Here is a 21120-nt window from a genome sequence, read left to right as displayed (position 1 = left end):
GTTTTGGTTTTTCTTACAATATCCAGGCTTGGGCTGACAATTGGCAAGTAATCTTCGTGCAACACAGGTGCTAGGCTCCAACAAAAGAGAATCTAACCATCACCCCATGACATTCAATGGCATTATCATTGCTGAATACCCTATCAACATCCTGGGGTTTATCGTCGACCAGAAACTGAACTGGATTCCAGCATTCATTCTTTCACATGGTGCTGCTGCATTTTAATTACCGCTGCTACTCCTGCTAAGAGATCTGTTGTCATGGTATTTCATGTTTGTCTGTCTTGCACCATCCTCATATATCCACTATAGATCTGCAACCACTCTGTGATGTCCATTTTCCAACTATGCCTAGGTCGACCCCTCTTTCTCCTACGCTCCACTTTGCCCTCATGAAGAGATCTCTGTAGCTTTTTAGCTCTGATCAAATGGCTGAAATACTGACATTTTCATTTTTGGATCTCACTTTTTAATGGTTCTTTATGTTACTGCAATTTCAAGCCCCTCTTCATGTGTCTTACGATCTGTATATGGAGTTTTTAGCATACATCTTAGCATTCACGTTTCAAAGGCCTCTAATTTCTTCCACAGATCTTTATTTATGGTCCAGGTTTCTGAGGAATACAGGAAAATGGATAGAATGTAGCATCTTATGAGTTTTTTTGTTATTAACACATCATTCATCTTCACAAAATTACTTCTGGCTTATTCTATCCGACTTCTAATTTCGGCATTGCATCTACCATCTTCTGTTATCATTTTTCCTAAATAGACAAACTTATCCACTTGTTCCAGTGTTACACCTAATTACAGACTACCTATATTTATACTGCTTTTAATTTTGTTGTGCCTTTTCTTTGTGTGCGCCTCTCCCTCTTTTTAGCACCTTAGAAATTCTAGCGTGGGCAAATTCCGCATTTTCAAGGTGTTCACCGGGTAGATAGCATTATATAGGATAACAACATAAAGTCAGAAATGGGGATGTTTGCTGATGATTGTACAGTGTTCAGCACCATTCGCGACTCCTCAGATACTGAAGCAGTCCATGTGCAAATGCAGCAAGACCTGGACAATATCCAGGCTTAGCCTGACAAGTGGCGACACAAGTGCCAGGCAATGAGCATCTCCGACAAGAGGGAATCTAACCATCACCCCATGACATTCAATGGCATTACCATTGCTGAGTACCCCACTATCAACATTCTGGGGCTTATCATTGACCAGAAACTGAACTGGGCCAGCCATATAAATACTGTGGCTACAAAAACAGGTCAGAGGCTAGGAATCCTGCAAGCGTGTAACTCACCTCCTGACTCCCCAAAGCCTGTCCACCATCTACAAGGCACAAGTCAGGAGTGTGACGGGATACTCTTTACTTGCCTGGATGAGTGCAGCTCCATAAATACTCAAATAGCTCGACAACAACCAGGACAAAGCAGCCCGCTTGATTGGCACCCCATCCACCACCTCTATCATTCACTCCCTCCACCACCAGCACACAGTGGCAGCAGTGTGTACTATCTACAAGGTGTACTGCAACACCTTACCAAGGCTCCCCAACAGCACCTTCCAAACCTGCGATCTCTACCACCTAGAAGGACAAGGGCAGCAGATGCATGGGAGCACCACCACACTGCAAGCCACGCACTATCCTGACTTGGAACAACATCAGCGTTCTTCCACTGTCATGGGTCAAAATCCTGAAGCTCCCCCTCAAATAGCACTGTGGATATACTTGCGCAATATAGACCACAGCGGTTCAAGGCTCACCACCACCTTCTCTAGAGCAATTAGGGATGGGCAAAATGCTAGCTAGAGATATCCGTATCCCATGAAAGAATTTTAAAAATGCATCAGGTCAACACCTCAGCCTTCTTTTTAGAAAAAAAGAGCCCTACCCTGTGATTTTGCATGTCCCAAAACATACAGATGGATAATTGCAGCTGTATGCCTACAATGCACTTTGTGAGCATAAGATCCACCCTTCGATGGCTAAGTTGATCTATAATATATTTGTGTGACGATCAAATTTACTTTGCGGTGCTTATGGAGACCAGAGTAAACTTTTTTTTAATCAAAGTCAATTGGAACAACTGACTTTTTTTACATCCAGCATTAATTATGGGCTTTCTCATCTTCTCTTCAGGTAAAGGTGCAAACCTGCCTTTTCACTTTAGAAATCTGTACTGACCTGCTGTGTGCTTTCTGTTCCTAATTTCTTTACGCTCTGATGACCGCTCTTACAACAGTGGCATTTCACACTGGATTATTTCTGGAATAACTCGGTTTTGAAAATTCTGCTGTGTAGTTTGCACAATTTCCATCAAAAATTCATTACCGACTCATGACAATTATCAAAGAATACGGTTAGATCAATGAGCGAAAAAGCAATTTTGCATAGAACCGCAGCTTCAACTGATAGAACCACCTGCAAAATCACTCATACAGTTAATTTCTACCAAGTGGGGATTCTGCTGTTTGCAGTTTTAACGACAAGTGACGCAAATGATCTGCCTCATACATACTCACATATGTACAAACAGTACATACAGGATGCACATAGAAGGTACACAATTTAAAGCATACCACACTTTCGCCCTGCCAAGAAATGCGTGCACAGCTCTTTTAATTTCGCAAACTGTAATGCAAAGATTTGTCAAACATTTTTTTTCCACGGAAAATGTACTTTGAGACTAATCCCGATTCATGGTGCAAAGTCATTTGGCTCACGCACGACATTCGCTGTTGTGACGGTGACAGGGGCAATTGGCAATGACAGTTTCCCCCTGAGGCTTGTGGCTGCGAACATCCGGACGCGCTGCAGCGGATACTGACCGTCCTCTGCCGCCGTGGAGGCGGGCGGCGCAGGCTGCGACCCATCCCGGTGCCCGTCTCCCGCGGCGGCGTTCAGCTGCGACTTGCCCTGCTGCGGGGTCGGGAGCTGCTCTGCCTGCATCTCCTCCGAGGCGTTGCCGCTGCAGTCTGACCGAAGCCCGTCTCCAAGGGCGCAGCCCCCACCCGGGCACTGACCTCACCGCGCGACGCGCTGACGGTTGGACGGAGCGCGCCGCGGCCTTCCAACGCTTCTCTCTCTGTGACGACAGGACGGCGCGGCGACGTTGACGAATGTCGAGCTCGAGGCTCTTTCCCCACCTCCACCTGCCCACGCCCCCAAAATGAATGCTGCAGAGCGAATAGATGTTTCTTCATTGAAACTGACCGAACTCTTGCTCCGTATTTGCGGCAACACCAAGCGCCTTTGGCTTCTGGCTCGGGAGGGAGGGATGTGGTGTTTTGTGAAGTGATAGCCGCGAATGGATGAAGGTTGTTGTTGTTGCCGCCGTCGTCCTAACGGGCGATCAATATTGAAACGCCGGGCTCTCCGGGGGCGTGCGCTGCCAGGCGATGTCGCGCACGCCAAACCGCGCGCCCCCCCCCCCACCCCACCGCACCTGCCGGGAGTCGGATTCGATTGGCTGCCGCGAATGTTCGCCCAGCCCTCTTCCCCGGACTGGTGGGGGGTGGGGGAGAAGTCTGATCTCATTGGCCGTGTTGGGCGCTTGCTCGCGCTCTGGTGCCGGGCAGCGTTCTGCTGCGCGTGGGCATGGAGTTGGAATCGGAGGAGATGGAAGGTCCTGGGTGCCCGCAGGCCCTGCCGCGGGCTGGCTTCACTTTGTCCCCTTTCGCCACCGTTCAGCTGAGCAGGAAAGCGGCCGCTGCTGCCGCAAGGACGGACCCGGCCTCTTGCTCTGCCGGCGGAGGAGGAGGAGGAAGAGGAGGAGGAGGAAGCGGCGCCGTGACGGCCTATAGCGGCAGCAGCAGCAGCAGCGCGGGCGGGGACTCGGCCACTTTCATCGAGAGTGTGCCGGTCACAGTCTCGCTGGAGAATCTGGATGGTCAGCACAGGTACTGGGGCGGGGGTTGTCACTGCATCTACACACAATGCACAGTTCTGAAACTGGCCCTTCGGCCCGGCCGGTTTGTGCTGGTGTTCATTGCTGCGCACCAGTCATTACACCTACCTCATCTCAGCCTCTCAGCGCATCTTCCCATCCTATATTAGTTGTAGAGGAGCAAACCAACAGAAAATAAGACGAGAGATGGAAGGGGAGAACAAGGAGCGTTTGAGATAGAGTCAAGGTGCAGTACCTGAAACACCAGGTAGAGACCATTCAGGTGGCATTATTTGTGGCAAGGGAGCCACTCTATCCCTTTTGAAACACCAGCCAGTTCAGCTTTGTAGGGGCTGGATTCAACAACCACTTGCATTTATACAATAATAACTTGTATTTATTTATTTAATGCTTTTAAGGCAATAAAATCCCCCAAGGTGCTTCACAGGTGCATTATAAAATGAAATTAGACACCGAGCAATGTAATGAGACATTAGCTCAGATAATCAAAAGCTTTGTCAAAGAGGTAAGTTTTAAAGAATGACTTAAAGGAAAGTGAGGCAGAGAGGTGTAGGGAGGGAATTCCAGAGCTAGGAGCCAAAACAGCTTTGAAGGTCTGGCCACCAGTGGGGGACCAAATAAAATCGGCGTTGCTCAGGAGGCCTGAATTAGAGGAGCACAGATATCTTGGTGGATTGTGAGATTAGGGACGAGGATGGTGAGCTCATGGAGAGAATTGAAAACAAAAATGAGAATTTTAACAGCAAACTGTTGCTTAACTGGGATCCAGTGAAGGGCAATAAGTACAGGGGTGATAGGTGAATGGGACTTGGTGTGAGTTCAGACACGGGAAACAGAGTTTTGGATGACCTCAAGTTTTTGAGGACAGAATATGGGAGACAAGCCAGGAGTGTGTTGGACTAGTCAGGTCTAGAAATAATAAAGGCATGGATGAGTCTTTCAGCATCAGATGAGCTGAAAAAGTGGATATAGGCAACCTTGAAGATGATGCAACTATGTGGGGTCACGCTCTTCTAGGGGTCAAATATTGCACCACGGTTGCAAACAGACTATTCAGTCTCAGACTGTTTCCAGGGATGGAGTAGATAACTATGGAACGGAATTTGGAGTGGGCACCAAAAACAAGGCTCTAGCCTTCCCAATATTTAATTGGAGAACATTTCCGCTTATTCAGTATTGGATGTTGGACATTTAGTCTAATAATTTAGCAACAATGGAGGCTTTGAAATAGGTGGTGAGGTAGAGCTGAGTATAGTCAGCGTGCATGTGAAAACTAACACTGCTTTTGAATGATGGTGCCGAAGGACATCATGTTGATGAGAAATAGAAGGGGGCCAAGGATAGACCCTTGGGAGGACACAGAGATAACAGTGCAGGTACAGGAAGAGAAGCCATTGCAAGTAATCCTCTGGCTTGATTAGATAGATAAGCATAGAACCAGCTGAGAGTAGTGGATGACATTGGAGAGGGATTAAATAGAATGGGGTGGTCAACCATGTCAAAGGCTGCAGATGTATTGGGAAGGACTAAGAGGAACAGTTTACCTTTGTCATAGTCACATATGATGTCATTTGTGACTTTGAGACACATTGCGGTACTGTGGCAAGAGCGGAAACCTGCTTGGATGAATTCAACATGGCGTTCCAGGAAAGATGAGAATGGATTTTGGAGGTGACAATATGTTCAAGGGTTTTGGAGAAGAAAAGGTTGGAGATAGTGATTTGCAAGGACTGTGGCGGCAAATTCAAAGGAGAGATGGACAACACCTGAAGAGAGAGAACTGGTAACAATAATTGGCTAACATGGGGACCAGGAGGGGAAATTGGGTGTCCAGCAGTTTAATGGGAATAGAATCAAGGGAGCAGAAGATGGGCCTCATGGACAAGATGAACTTGGAGAGGGCATGAAGGAAGATAAAGAAACTAGAGAAAGATGTGAGTTCAGGGTTAGGGCAGTGGGCCACTTTGGGGCTTGTACTTTTTGTTAGTGCTGAGATTGGAGAAGACGGGAGGAGGTTTTAAGATGGTTTTGCAGTAGAGAAATGAAGTCGGGGATTCTTTTTGCATTCCAACATTATCCTGGAATAGTGAGCAGTTATAGCAGATGAGAGCAGGACTTTGTAGTGCTTTGTGGCCCAGCCAGACCTGGCAGTGGATGGCTAAACCAGTTATCTGCCACATTCATGAACTGAAGGGAGCAGAGATGAGGGCCATACCAGGGAACGAACAAGGTGCGAGAGTGATAGTTTGATACAGCTCATTTAACAGAGTAAAACATTTCAAGGTGCTTCATAAGAGCATAAGTAGACAGATAGTTGATGCAGAATCACATAAGTAGATTTTAGGATATGGTGGCCAAATATTTGGTCAAACAGCTCAGTTTTAAGAAGCATCTTAAAGGAGGAAAGAGAGAGAAAGGTGTGATGTTTATCGATTTTGCTAATCCAATTCAGGATGCCATAATTTTTATTCTGACAATTGGGTTTTTTTTCCCACAGATGTTTAATATTCTGGAGATAAGTTGAATAAATTGACGACTTCATGCAGGGGAAAAAAAATGTGCAAAACATCTGAATCTTCTCTGAACTGGTGCCACTTAATTTGACAACGTGAGCAGCGCTGTTGATTTACAGTGAACCAATAAATAAATTTAATTTTTAAGATTAATTTACTATTTTCTACAGTGTCTTGAGGGATTGTCTTTTTGCAAGTCACTTGGATGGAAAATATAGTTGAGCATTTGATCCGTTGGTTTTGGGAAGCAGGATGATTATTTTGTTTCAGTATTTACCTGGGAGGCGGATCAAGTGAAAATGTCATCAGAATTTGAGAGTAGAAATGATATAACTACATTTAAATAAAGAGGAGAAATATTAGGTCATTATAGTTAAACTTAGAGGATAAATGCCTCAGTTCATATGAATTTCATTCACACATTCTTAAAAAAAATCTAGTTAGGAAACACTGAAATAAAAGCAGAAAATGCTGGTAAAACACAGCAGCTCTGACAACATCTGTGGAGAGAGAATCAGAGTTAACATTCCAAGTCCGTATGACTCTTCTTCAGAGCTGAAGAGAAGTAGAAATGTGATGAAATTTATACTGTTTAAGGGGGATGGAGCAGGTGAAGCTGGATACAAGATCAGCAATAGATGGGGGCTAAGGCGAGATTGACAAAGATGTCATGGACACAAGACAAAGGGAGTGTTAATGGTGGTGGTAAGGGCTAAAGAAGGCACTGAAGATTTCCAGCATCTGCACAATTTTGCTTTTATCTAGGTCGAAAACACTACTGCACATATGTAATAATTGATTGGAAAAAGGTGCAATACCAAAGGACTAGTGGATTCAACGCCATGCCTTTATTAATGAAAGGAGATAGAATATGTCTGGGGAACTAGAAACCAAACAGCTTCACATCAGTGGTAAGAAACATAATAGAATCCCTACCAAAGGAGAAAATAGAAAATACCTAGCAACCAAAACTATAAAATTGAGTAGTCAACATGGATTACAAAAGGGAAAGTCTTGCTCATCCAACCTCATTGAAATCTTTGGAGAGACAACAGAGAGTAGACGTGGGTAATGCAACAGGTATAATATATCTAGATTTCCAAAATACCTTTAATTTACCACACAATAGGCTAATAAATAAGGTCAGAGCGTACAGAGTGAGGGGGTCACGTAATAGAATAGATAGCTAGCCAGTTGAAAGACAAATCAAAGTGTAGGGCTAAAGGGTAGCTATTCAGAGTGGCAGAATTCCACAAGAATCAGTGCTGGAACCACTTTTCACAATTTGTGATAATTTATGCTTTGGATTCAAAAGTACAATTTCCAGTTTTGCGGATAATACCAGCATGGAAGGAGAGTCAAAACTGATGAGGGCTGCAACAACCTTAATAAATGTTCAGAATAGGCATGTAATTAGCTGTGGATGAGTGTGAGGTATTATACCTTGGCAACAGAAACAAGGAGGTAGCATATTAGAAAATAAGAATCTAAATGGAGAGGCGTAAAGGAACCTGGGGGTGCAAATACGCAATCACTAAAAGTTGCGATGCAAATTTGTAAGGCTGTAACAAAAGCCAACTGAGCACTAAGGCTTATTTCTAGAGGGATAGAATTAAACAGTAGAGAGGTTATGCTAAGTCCAGAGCAAACTTGGAGTATTGTTTTAAGTACTGCTTGCCATATTATAAGAGGATATGGAGAGAATGCTGAAAAAAATTTACAAGGGTGATGCCAGAACTGAGAGGTTCCAACCATTAGGAAAGAACGAACTATCTGGGTCTCTAGGAGAGAAGTGACCAAATAGAGATCTTTAAAATTATGAAAGATTTTGATGGAATTGTCATAGTATTACCACTTGTGGGAAAGAGCAAAATTAGATATCATCAATGTAAGTTGGTCACTATAAAATCAAATAGGGAATTCAGAAGAAATGTCTTTACCTGGAGAGTGCTGAGAATGTGGAGTTTGCTGCAATAGGCAGTGGTTGAGGTGAATAATATACCGATAGATATGCCTAAGGGGAAGCTAGTTAAGCATACAAAGGAGAAGGTAATAGTGGGTTATGCTGATAAGTTAAATGAGGGTGGACAAGGAGGAAATGGAGTGGAGAGTTACCGCTGGCATGGCCTGTTTCTTTGCTGTATATTCCAATGTGAGGCAAATCCTGTGTATTTTTTTGAAGAGTACTTTGGTTTAAAGAATTTCTACTGGTGTTTTCTGGATCCTATGCATCCTTTTTTTTCATGTGGAAACTGCAAATCCTTGACTTTGACCACATGCAATACCACTGTACATGAAATTCTGTGTTATAATCATTTACCCAAGTAACAAAATCCTGCATTTGATGCTGCATTATGACAGATTCCTGTTGACAAAATAATTGCTTCTGTATTCTGTAAAATAACTCACTGTTTGAAATGTATCACAACACAGTAACGCCTCCAGAGTTCAAGTAACGGTAATACACCATTGAACTTTCCTCCCGCTTTTCACAGCTGAATCACTCGATACATTAAGTTGTAGTTTGTTGTTTTTCTTTTCAAAACTTGTTCAGATTTTCATGTCTATATATAATATATCTTTGTTTATAGTGTGTGGAAGAAGCTTTGACACTAGTTGGGTGGCAAATTCTCTTGATTAAGATCATTTGACAGTACAAATATATCATTGTTAGGAATTTTGTTATGGCATTGGTAAATGTCTGAAGTACTACTTGCTGACACTGCAGCATCTAATACAGTATTTTCTTTAGGATGCATTAACATCAAATTCATGGAATATTTTCAGGAATAATGCACCTCTTCTGTTTAAGTTTGAGGGGAATAATATTAACTGCAGAAACTGGTAGATAAATCATCACATTTGGTGTTTAACTTATGCTTTGAGATAAGGCTGCTGTGTTTAACTTGCACCTGATTTTGGACGCATTTTTATAGTACAATTTTGTAGTAACTGTCAGGAGCTAATAATGTGTTTGTTTAGATTATTTCAGTATGACTGAAAATATACACTCTTTAGAGCTGCATGTTTTCACTTTACTCTCTCTCTTTATTGTGGGGGAACTGAAGTCAGGAATTGTGTGAATTAGATAGTGCTATTCATCGATGGTAGCTGAATTATGAATTTCACAGGTCTTCTGAATTCGTTTAACACAGCTCCTTCATTATTTGATTTTTGCATATATTTTAAACTAGAGTTGATTTTTTAAAAATTAAAGTTAGTAGATTTTCCTCATTAAAATAATTGTTCGTTGCCTTTGTGCAGTTCACCTGTGCTGCTATCTGTTCTCGACATTATAATGAGAATTCTGCTATTTTTTCTAAACAACAGTCATTTAACCTACAATCGCAAATGCTATTTGTCTGCATCTAAAGACATACATATATCTCTTACATATTTTTGCTGATAAGCATTTTCACCAAATACATTTGCATACAGCAGAGGTTTATACTTAATCTAATTCTGCATATTTTCTAATAAAAGATGATTCTGATACTTATATATGTGCAGCAAAATCTCTCCAGTGCAACTTTTTTGATAGAGAAAAATAAGTTTTAGAATTTATTGATGAATTCTAAAACTTTGCATTTTTTTCCCCATCAAGGGAGGCACATTGGCCAAGGATGAGAGATACAGTTTGGAAATTGTGTTGACTTCGTAGACGGTATACAATCACACAAGGCTTCAAACCAAGAAGGTACCATCACTAACAAAAAATACATCAATAGAATACAAAAACACAACGCAACTCCAAACTCTCTGCTTTACCAGGATAAATTGGTTGCCACAGTTGAGCTGCGGTTTTGTTTTTTTTTAAATTAATGTTTCATTGGATAATGGAGAGCCAACAGTCCTTTTCCCGAACTTCTCTCCAAACGATTATTGGGTGACCGGATTCTATCCATCCCACCCCATTTCACCACCCAAACTTGGGCTTTTTATACTGTCAATAACATCATAAATGTGTATTTTTGGTATAGGAAAGCCTGAGGCTTGAGAATTAAGGCAAGTTGCATACAAATAGTTTGAATTACTCTTTTTCTCCTTGATCTCTTTTTTTTTTCCTATTCTCTGTTTCTCCTGTTAATCTTTGATACCTCCCAGTTATGATGAAAGGTCATTGCCTTGAACTGTTCACCCTTCCTCTTGCCTGGCCTGCTAAGTATCTTCAGCATTTTCTGTTTCTGTTTCAAATTTCCAGCTTCTGCGGTATTTTGCTTTTTGAAATAAATCCTTAAATGCACAGTTGATTTGTATCTGACAAATTGGCGTCAGTCAGCCCAGAGCGAAGTGACAGCTTCATACCTCAAATATTCTGGTTCTGAAAGTGAAATTAATTTTTTATATTTGATCTTGGGATGTGAGCATTGCTGGCAAAGTCAGCATTTGTTGCCCATCCTTAATTGCCCTTGAGAAGATGGTGGTGAACCGCCGCCTTGAACTGCTACAGTCCATGTGATGTAGGTACACCCACAGTGCTGTTAGGAGAGAGTTCCAGGATTTTGACCCAGTGACAGTGAAGGAGTGGCAATATATTTTCAAGTCAGGAAGGTGTGTGACTTGGAGGAAAGCTTGCAGTTGCTGGTATTCCCATGTGTCTGCTGCTCTTGTTCTGGTGATTAAGGTCACAGGTTTGAAAAGTGCTGTTGAAGGTGTTTGGCAGGGTGCTGTAGTGCATCTTGTAGATGGTATAAACTATTGCCACTGAGTGCTGGCAGTGAAGGGAGTGACTGTTTAAGGTGGTGGATTGGGTGCTGATCAAGCAGGCTGCTTTCTCTTGCATGGTGTCGAGCTTCTTGAGTGCTGTTGAACTTCATTCATGCAGGAAGTGGAGAGCATTCCTTCGCACTCCTGTTTTGTGCCTTGTACATGGTGGGATAGTCTTTGGGGAGTCAGAAGATGAGTTACTCATCTCAGAATTCCCAGCCTCTGACCTGTTCTAGTAGTCACAGTATTTCTGTAGCTGATCCAGTTCAGTTTCTGGTCAAACATAACACCCAGGATGTTGATAGTGTGGGATTCAACAATGGTAATGTCATTGAAAGTCAAGGAGAGGTGGATAGACCCTCTCTTGTTGAAGATGGTCATTGCCTGGCACTTCGGTGGTGTGTGTGTTACTTGCCACTTATCAACTGAGCCTAAATGTTGTCCAGGTCTTGCTCATTTGGACATGGAATGCTTCAGCATGTGAGGAGTTGCGAGTGTGAACTAAGCACTGTGCAATCATCAAAGAATGTCCCAACTTCTGACCTTATGATGGAGGGAAGGTCATTGAAATAGCTGAAGATGATTGAGCCTGGACACTACCCTGGGGAACTCTCGGTCAGAAATGATTAGCCTTCAACAACCACAGACATCTTCCTCTGTGCTATGGAATCTTCTCCCTGATTCCCACTGACTTCACTTTTGCTAGGGCTCCTTGATGCCACACATGAATTAATACTGCCTTGATGTCAAGGGTAATAGCTCTCTCCTCAACTCTGGAATTCAGTTCTTTTGTCAATGTTTGGGCCAAGGCTGTGGTAATGCCTGGAACCAAATGGCCCCAGTGGAATTCAGACTGCGCACTGATGAGTAATTTATTTAGATATTTATAAAATAAAAGAATGCAAAATAAAAACTGATATTACTTCATGCTCATAAACAGAGTTTCTGTGTTCTAGAAAAACTAAACTGCTTCTGAGGTTTTCTCTTAAAAATACGGAAGGCATGATCAAGATATCCAAGTTGATGATTTCTTTCAGCATTGACAAGTTCTTGTAGCTGCTGTTATCTTAATCACTTAGCTGTATCATTTTCTTTGGTTGTTTTTATTTCAGTGCTTGAGCGATCCTCGTGCTGCAATGTAATGGAGCTAAAATGTGGCCAGTGGTTTTTAACCTCTTCAAAGAAAGGACATCAAAAAGTATAAAAGAAACCTTGCATAAACATTTTTTAAAGAATTGATCGAGAACATTTTTCCATGTCTGCCATCTTGAGTTTTACTCTGATGTAAGCTTAAAGGTCTTGACTCTGATTTCATGTATTAATTGGTTCTCTTCTGTATTCCTGAGGAGTGGCTTCCATCAAGCTCCAATGAAACTAATCCCCCTGATATGTTTGCCAGCATTGAGTCCAGGATCCAAAAATTACAACACTGACCTTTGATTTAAGGCAACCGGGAGATGGAAAATTTTCTTCAAAAGTGCCCATAAAAATGAATCTCAATATTACTCAGATTTGAGTAATTTTAGCAAGTATCAGATATAAAAGTAAGCTAAGAAAGCGTAATTGGGATGGGGAGGGAGGGTGTGGACTTGGTTATTAACTAGAGTAAATCGATTTCCGTTTAAACACTAAAGCAAACGTTATTTTCTTTGCTTTAATTGCTCTATTTTATGTCGCAGCTAAGACAAGCCCAATCTTTTTGTCGTTTTTGATGTTAAGAAAGTAGTGTTAGCACATGAGGACTGCTGACTAAAAGATTTGCTTTTTGGTTTGCATAGCAAAATAATCAGTATGATTTAAAATTTGCTTTCCTTACCTGGGGCTTGTTTTGACTGCAATTTTTATTAATTTCAGAATAGTGTGTGTGACTACAGATGCTAATGGAGGTACATTGTCTTATGTTGGCCAGCTGAATTCGGATGCGAATTTGGAACTGCAGGCTGCAGGTAATGTCCTTGTGTATAGATGATCTTCTATCACTGCTTGTTTGTCCCTACGACCACACCCCCCCCTCCACCTCTCTCTCTTTCTATCTCTCCGCCCCCCACACACACACCTTAAACCAGCTTATATTTCAACTCTTTCTTGGACTCGAACTCAAGTTCTGTCGAAGGGTCATGAGGACTCGAAACGTCAACTCTTCTCCGCCGATGCTGCCAGACCTGCTGAGTTTTTCCAGGTAATTCTGGTTTTGTCCTTGTGTATAGTTGCTGGAGATATGCTTTAAATCAGTGTTTTTTGTTCCATTTCAGGATGGGGAAATGGGTTAACAGTAAATGTTTCTGTTCGCTTGATAACTAGTTGGCAAATGTCCACTCTGCAGTTTGTTATACATTAAGGAATTGACTAAACTTCATGAAACGGGAACCACGCTGGTTAGAAAAATTAAAAGTGAAAGAACAGACGTTGGCCTTAGCACAGTGGATGCATTCCCAGCTCTGAATCAGAAAGTCATGGATTTCACCCACACTCCAGAAACTTGAACACATAATCCAGACTAACATTTCACTCTAATGCTGACAAATACAGCACTGTCAGAGATGCGATCTTTCAATAAGTCTTCCCTTTCAAGCAGATGTAAAAGATTCCACTGCACCATTAGAAAAGACAAAGGAAAATCTAACAGACAGAAGAAGTTTGACAGTGTTGATGTCCAAGGAGCGAATGATTTAGATTGGCACATTGTGAATTGAATATATCATGGAAGGAACATGTGCAGGGTGGCACTTGTAGCTCAGAAGGAGCATGAGAAAAAAGTTCAGAGGAATAACAAACGCAACAAATCTCTATAAAACATATGAAGTTTGCCACAATGGTGGAAGTAGTTGGTAGTTGGTTCGTGAAATTGGGAACTTGGCGTATGGGGAAACAATTGGTATAAGCCATTGTTCTATTTACTGGTGCTTCAGCGTGCTACATTGTCTTAGTTTTAAAATGTGTATTGCACAGGTTTTAGCATTTGAATTGTTGAACCCACAAAAGACAACTTCAACTTATAACATACAAGAGGAAAGACAAGAAACCAGGAATCAAAATACCCCCCCCCCACCCGCCCGCCCGCCCCCCCCGCCCGCCCGCCCGCCCGCCAACCGAGGGCTGAATTTTTTTCAGGGTTTCCTTCCTTAGATAGACAATATAGCAGAAATACCAAACTAAAAACTATAGCATATTGCATCCAATCTCAAACCAAGAGTTAATCAGATCAAATAGCATGCTAATGATGTGTCAACACTGGATTTAAAAACTTACTTTGCAAATTAATACTTTTATTTGGCAACACATGGCTTGTGCAATAATGGTTCAAAACCAGAACAGAGAAAACATATGGGAACTGGTTAACAGCAATTTTGATTGAAATGGAAGTTTCCATTTTAACCAAAATACTTATCCATAGACTCTATATATAATTTTTTTTTACTCCTCATGAAAAATTCAAATTGTTCACAATAATTGTGCAAGCTGTTTGTAAAATTAAAAAGTACATGGTTTGTTGACATTTTTGTGTGTCTCATTGTTCCTCAACTTCCATGTCTCTTTTTCCAAATCATGTTTGCCCTTTGTTTACCTTCTATTACTTTCAAGACTGTGGAGTAATACATTTGTATGAAATCACCAAAGTGACCTCAGCACTTCAACATACAGGATGAAGCCCATACTAACAGCAGAACAGGACATTGTTCGATTATGTTCGTCACGTTACAGGCGGCAAGGTGTCACCACCCATGAGTTAAGGTTGCCTGCCCTGCCATTTGAAAAATCTCTGTTCATCACTGAAATTCCCAAATTACAAGCATAAACTAAGATCAGTTTCACCTCAGACTCCAACTATTTGATACAATGAAATGGAAAGCAGACAGGCATAAGCTCTTTAGGTGGGTCAGTAAAAGACCAAATGAATCTGCATGGTTCTCTTATTTCCCATTGCCTCCCCATCCACCACCACATGAAATTAAAATGACTGACCTCTCCTCTGGCTGCTGCTCTTATTCTCGGTATAGGGGTTTTTTCTGGGCCTGTTCCTGGCCATCTTTCTAAGCTTCTGTCAACCTCCATCCTTTTTCTTTTATTTTTCTCCTAGGCCTCATCCCAGTCCCAGAGAATGTGGAAAGTTTGACTCAAACTGGTCGCCATGGTCCTAGAAATTGCGGAAAGTTTGAGTTGGACGGGTGGTCGGCTAAGATAGTTGCTCCAACTCCTTCGGTGAAGGGTTCCCTACCCCCTGTTCTTGCTGCTGCTCCAACCACAGCTCCTGTCTCTAGAGGAGCAGCAAGAGCAGGAGGGAGGGAGTCTGTCATTGGAGGAGCAGCAGCATGGGAGAGACAGAATCTTTGAATGGAGGAGCAGCTCCTCATTGATTCTGTCTCCCACACTTGCTCGCTTCTCTTCCGATCCCTGTGCCTTCAGTTGTTCAGCCCAGATAGATGTCAAAATATAAGAATAGCCATTGATTCCGTCCCGTTTCCTGCAATCAGTCTGAGGTTGGTGCAAACTGTTTGCAACCTTGGAGTTGTATTTGACCCCAGACTAAGCTTCCAACCACATATCTGTGACATCATCAAGATTGCCTATTTGGCCTCTGTAACATTGCCTCCCTCCGTCCCTGCATCAGCTCATCTGCTAAAACCCTCATCCATGCATTTGTCACCTCTAGACGATTATATTCACACTCATCCTTTTCCCATAAACGATTTCTGTGTTGAACACTCAATATAAACTTTACTTGAGTGATACTTTTGAACTTTGTCTTAATTTTTCTTCAAATAATTTTGGAAAAACAATGAAGTTGCTACTGTTCTAAGCGGAAGAGAAATCGACAGGCAATTGCTCAAGCTGTAGCATTTACTTCCAGCTAACACAGTCACAGCTGGGAGCAAAAATGCCAAGTTCAAGCCCAGGCTCGTGGTGAAGGCTGAGGCTTTTCAAGTACATTGCAAATTTGAACAACTAAAATTTCCAAGATGGGTGGAGGTTATTTTTTTCATGAAATATGGTTTAGTTGGGTTGACTTCATCCCTTAATTTTTTTTTTGGTATCGTGATTGGCCATTCTACATTAGCTGTTTTGGTAAAGTCTTCATTGGTTTCTCTTTGCCAGTTTGTTAGCTAGCTTCACTGCTTTTGATTTTCAATTTCCCTACTTATTCTGATTTGCTACTGTTCCACTTTGAGTCAACCAACAAAGTGTAATGTCATAAATGAAAGCGACAAGAAAGTGTTACAGGAGGTATGTGCAAATGTAAGCTTTTTAAGAAAGGTATTTCACAATGTGTATGTTTTAAAAATATGTTTCAGTGTCTCCACAGCCTTTGCTGCAGCGAGATAGTGTGAGTGCTATTTCAACTGGCAATCCGCTGCTTCAGATTCATCCTTTGGATGCAGGGTCACAACGTCTGCAAAGTGTTATTCTGGAGGGACAAGGAGAAGGCAGCAGTGGTACAAAGGAAGTGGAGAATGATGAACCAAAGGTATTTATGTGTGATTGGTGAAATTAGTGGATGTTACACAGTTCCCAAAGTAAAATAATTGATTTGTATTATTTTACATGCCCAGTATTTTTAAAAAATGAAAAATGTGTTTCTTGTGAACTTCTATTTTAAGTTAAAGTAGTAACTTGAGTTAATATGGTACTGGTGAGAGTACCAATCCTCCCCATGATGACATCATGACTTTTTATTGGTGCTGTGTCTTTGTTCATTTGGCTCCCCATAGCTTGTCCATATCCAGTGCAAACATGAGAAGACATTAAAGTGAATGATTGTGTTTAAATTGCACTAAAGAAGTCAGATGTTCGCAAACAGATAAACTTAATTTATGTTATGTTTATGGTTATATTAAGGTATGTTTAAATAATAGGGATGCATTTCTTCTTTTGAAGAACTGGTAATTCAATTTGAGAGGTAATACTGTTGTTTGAATGGATGAAGTAGGAATGGGGCCTACTGCAACAATGCAGTCCTGCAAATTGCCTTTTCTGTTCAACACAAGAAGTTAAGACTACGACAAAGGGCGTTGTGCTTTATGAGTATTGAAATTTAACCTCTTTTGAATGAGACTATTTCCCATTAGCAATTTAACCTGTAAACTATGTTGGCAAGTTTGCTTGAATGTTTTAAATAAGGAAGGTTATTTGGATTTTTTAATAGCTTGACTGCTGTATGGTTGGCAAAGAAAGCAAATAATTATTTTTAATTTTGAGAATAAACACTGATTGTAGGATGAGCTTCTTTTGACAGTGCGTTAGTTTGCATTTTAGGGTGTGTCAATTTTTCCACTTATGGTTGTATCCCGAAACAGGTAAAACTGGCTCACTAAGAAATAGCAAACTTTGGCCAAAGTTTTTAACAACTAAATTGAGGGTGGGGGAGGGGCAGCAGAGGGAAATTGCAAATGTTCCTACTATGTGCCATGTTCCATTTAATCAGTGCTTCGTGTGATTGAGCTGAAACAAATGCAGCTGTTGTTTACAAAATAAGCCTTGCAGCCTCGATGAAATCTGGTAGTGGATTGACTAATTCACCAATCACTGGAAACATTGAAAATTTGGCTTTAATCTAAAGCTCTATGCAGTATGAGTGAATGAGAATCAATATGCTGGAGAATTGGGGTTATTTGCATTTTTCAAGGATTTTTTTTTATTCATTCATGGGATCTGGGCTTCACTGGCTGGACCAACATTTATTGCCCATCCTTAATTGCCCTTGGTGGTGAGCTGTCGCCTTGAACCGCTGCAGTCCATGTGGTATAGGTACATCCACAGTGCTGTTGGGAAGGGAGTTCCAGGATTTTGACCCAGCAGCAATGAAGGAACAGTGATATATTTCCAAGCCAGGATGGTGAGTGACTTGGAGGGGAACTTCCAGGTGGTGTTGTTCCCATCCATCTGCTGCCCTTGTCCTTCTAGATGGTAGTGGTCATGAGTTTGGAGGAGAATTTTACTTTATTATAATTCAAGGAAGTTTGGTAATTCTTGCCGATAAGCAAAAATCAAATTGCCAAACTTAGCCACACAAAATATCAAAAGCAGGAACCACAGTGATTCATACATTTGGTTTACCAAGGTAACAATGCAATCTGTAAATAGATGCAACACAATCGGAGGTTTAAATTTAGCAAAATCTAAACACTTACCACAACTATTTTCACAGCCACCTATTACCACCCTAATTAGTATTTCTAGTTGTATTTGCAATATATATATTTTATTCATATAATATTTATTATTTTATAAGTATTGTTTACATTGACTCAATTAATTTAAAGTGAAATGTACTTGCTTTGAAACTGCAAGTCTGCTGTGGATTTTTTTGTAGATGATTAACAAATGATCAAATGGTCATTATAGCATAGTTCAACCTGAAGTAAAATTTGAGTAGCAAGTTTAATTGACATGGGCTTGGCAATCTGGAACTTGTAATTATAACTTCCAGTCTGTCAATGTGATGTTTGTATGCATTGGCAGAAGTGAGTGAATAAGTGCCGGTAATTTTGTGTTTGTTATTATAAAATTATAGCCAGGGTGAAAGTGAATTCGATTGGAAGAGTGAAAGAGAAATTTATCAATTGTTTTGCTGATTTCATAATGTGTAACTAAATTGAAAATAGCTGTGGTAACAGCGTTTAGATTTTGCTAAATTTAAACCTCTGATTGTGTTGCATCTATTTACAGATTGTATCATTACCTTGGTAAATCAAATGTATGAATCACTGTGGTTCCTGCTTTTGATATTTTATGTGGCTAAAATTTGGCAATTTGACTTTTGCTTATTGGCAAGAATTATCAAACTTCATTGAATTATAATAAATTAAAATTCCCTTTATGGTAGGTTCAATTTTCAAATAAACTAAATATCAAACTCTCAACACTGGCAGGCAGTGCATCAGAATTCAAGGTGGGGCTGAGGGAGAACCACAGCCACCTCTTCCCTCCTAATTTGCATCTCTAGTTGTATTTTTCTTCTATCAAAATAATGTTTTTATAAAGGAAGTTACTTATATTAAAAAAAGCCTATGAGTGAGTGAACATTTGATGCAGTATGTTTTCCACATGCTGAGTCATGTGCAGATTACAAGAAAAATTTGAGTCATCTGATTAAACCTGGTGAGGAGGAGGCTCGTTGGTTGTAGGAGTTAGGTGGGATGATTTGTTCTATTTTCTTCTCTCTTGATTTCACTAGAGAAGCATTTTGTACTTTAGTTTGCGGCTTTTTAAATTTTTTGTAGCCTCCACTTGAACTGAGAAACTAGCTATCCCTGTTGTAGAAATTATTTCTCATGCCACCTTGTGGCAATTTTGATTTTTAGCTTGCGAAGTATCGTCTGTTGAGAATGTAATGCATTGCATCACTGTAGCTTTTTGCTTGAGGTAGCTAAAAGTAGATTGGTCACTGTAACTAGTATCTTGTTGAAACAGTGAAATTGTATTCTGGCTTCTGTTGTGATGATAAATGTTAGGCATCTAGGGTATTCCAAGTACTCCTAAGTGTGAAGTTCCTACCACTATAATGAATGTATTGGTATAGCGCCTTTAAAGACCTCAGTGCGCCCCAAAACATTTGACAGAAAATGAAGTACTTTTGAAGTATAGTCACAGTTGTAAAATGTGAAACATTGCAACCAGTTTGCACACAGCAGGGAATTTGTTTCTAATGATCTTGGTTGAAGGCTAAATGTTGGCAGGACACAGGGAGAGCCACTGTTTCCGCTCCCCCCCACCAAGCTGCTGCTCTTTCTCGAAATAATGATATGGAATCTTTTAGGTTCAGCTGAGAGGGCAGCCTTGACTTCCTTTTTACATCTCACCTGAAAGTTAGCACCTCCAACAGTGCAGCACACTATCTGTGCCACACTGAAGTGTCAACCTAATTTTTGTGCTCGAGTCACTGTGTAGTGAGACTTGAATCTGTAACCTTTGGCTCAGGCGCACAGTGCTATTTTAATCCACAGCTGACATTTATGCTCATTAACATTGGTCAGTTCCCAGCAGCACCTGAACATTGATGCTGCCAAGTAAATCTTCCTACACACTCCCATAAATATAATGAAAAGAAAATGCATTTCACTTGCAAGAAAGAAAACAATACAATAATCAGCTATTTGCTACAGATGTAGCAACTGCCAGGAAGATGCCTTACGACTGTTATAGGACTTGCTAAAAAATGTCACTGCAACAACATCAAAGATCAATGGCAGTCAGTCTGTGACACTGAGCACCAACAGTACCAGAACCACAGACTAATTTATTTCTTATGACTGACTTACTTACAGATCTTTGTAAACATAATTGCACTGTTTTCTCAAAATATTCAACATCAAGTTGATAAATAGTGTTCACACTGACATATTTCTGTAGGGCATGTGTTTTCAGGGAAAAAAAACTGAGGTAAGTATTCCAACACCATGATATTGGAAGTAATCAGTTTATATTTTAGGGCAGAATAATGCATTGTGGTTAAGAATCTTTTGACCAGCATGGATGAAAATCTATCTCTGTTTGGTTCCTCCTGTCGATTTTAAGTTTAGTGAAAAGTCAGCATGTGCGTAAATCCTTTTATGGTTGTGCTGACCTATTCACCAAATTTCTCTTGCTGATTAAATTAATTTCCACCCCCACCCAACTTTCACCTGAAGCTCAGATCATTTGACAGAAAAAAAATCGCACATTTTCTGATTATGCCTTAGTGAGGCACAACAAGATGTTTTCCTAAAAATCAAGAAGTGCTGGATAAACTCAGCGGATCTGGCAACATCTGTGAACACAGAAACAGTTAACGTTTTTGAGTCCAATATGACACTTTTTTGGACTGCTGAGTTTTGAAGAGTCATATTGGACTCAAAACATTAACTCTGTTTCTCTCTCTCTACAGATGCTGCCAGACCTGCTGAGTTTTTCCAGCACTTTGTTTTTATTTCACATATCCAGCATCTGCAGTATTTTGCTTTTTGAGATGGTTTTTCTACATTTTAAGGTGAAAATTGTTAGTTGTTGTT

The 21120-nt window shown here is 40.8% G+C and overlaps 2 protein-coding genes across 6 annotated transcripts in view; one reads left to right on the top strand and one right to left on the bottom strand.

The window, feature by feature from the left end:
• LOC121292761 (wolframin-like) overlaps window positions 1-3417 on the bottom strand; it is a 38941-nt gene extending 35524 nt beyond the window's left edge. Inside the window, exon 1 of one of the 2 annotated variants that reach the window (XM_041215153.1) lies at window positions 2836-3417. In XM_041215153.1, coding sequence (XP_041071087.1) covers window positions 2836-2956 — 121 coding nt within the window. In that variant the 5' untranslated portion in view covers window positions 2957-3417. The remainder of the gene's footprint in view (window positions 1-2835) is intronic. The other variant, XM_041215244.1, reaches the window with a different exon arrangement.
• A 114-nt stretch (window positions 3418-3531) lies between these two features.
• LOC121292585 overlaps window positions 3532-21120 on the top strand; it is a 49742-nt gene continuing 32153 nt past the window's right edge. The window contains exons 1-5 of one of the 4 annotated variants that reach the window (XM_041214954.1): window positions 3791-3906; window positions 10032-10124; window positions 12247-12418; window positions 12989-13080; window positions 16426-16598. In XM_041214954.1, coding sequence (XP_041070888.1) covers window positions 12390-12418; window positions 12989-13080; window positions 16426-16598 — 294 coding nt within the window. In that variant the 5' untranslated portion in view covers window positions 3791-3906; window positions 10032-10124; window positions 12247-12389. Of the gene's footprint in view, window positions 3907-10031; window positions 10125-12246; window positions 12419-12988; window positions 13081-16425; window positions 16599-21120 lie in introns of all 4 variants that reach the window. The other 3 variants (XM_041215038.1, XM_041214780.1, XM_041214869.1) reach the window with 3 other exon arrangements.

The sequence above is a fragment of the Carcharodon carcharias genome, chromosome 1 (assembly GCF_017639515.1).
Source record: "Carcharodon carcharias isolate sCarCar2 chromosome 1, sCarCar2.pri, whole genome shotgun sequence".
Classification (NCBI taxonomy): Eukaryota; Metazoa; Chordata; class Chondrichthyes; order Lamniformes; family Lamnidae; genus Carcharodon; species Carcharodon carcharias.
The sequence above is the reverse complement of the archived record's forward strand: the minus strand, read 5'-3'. Positions and strand labels throughout refer to the sequence as shown.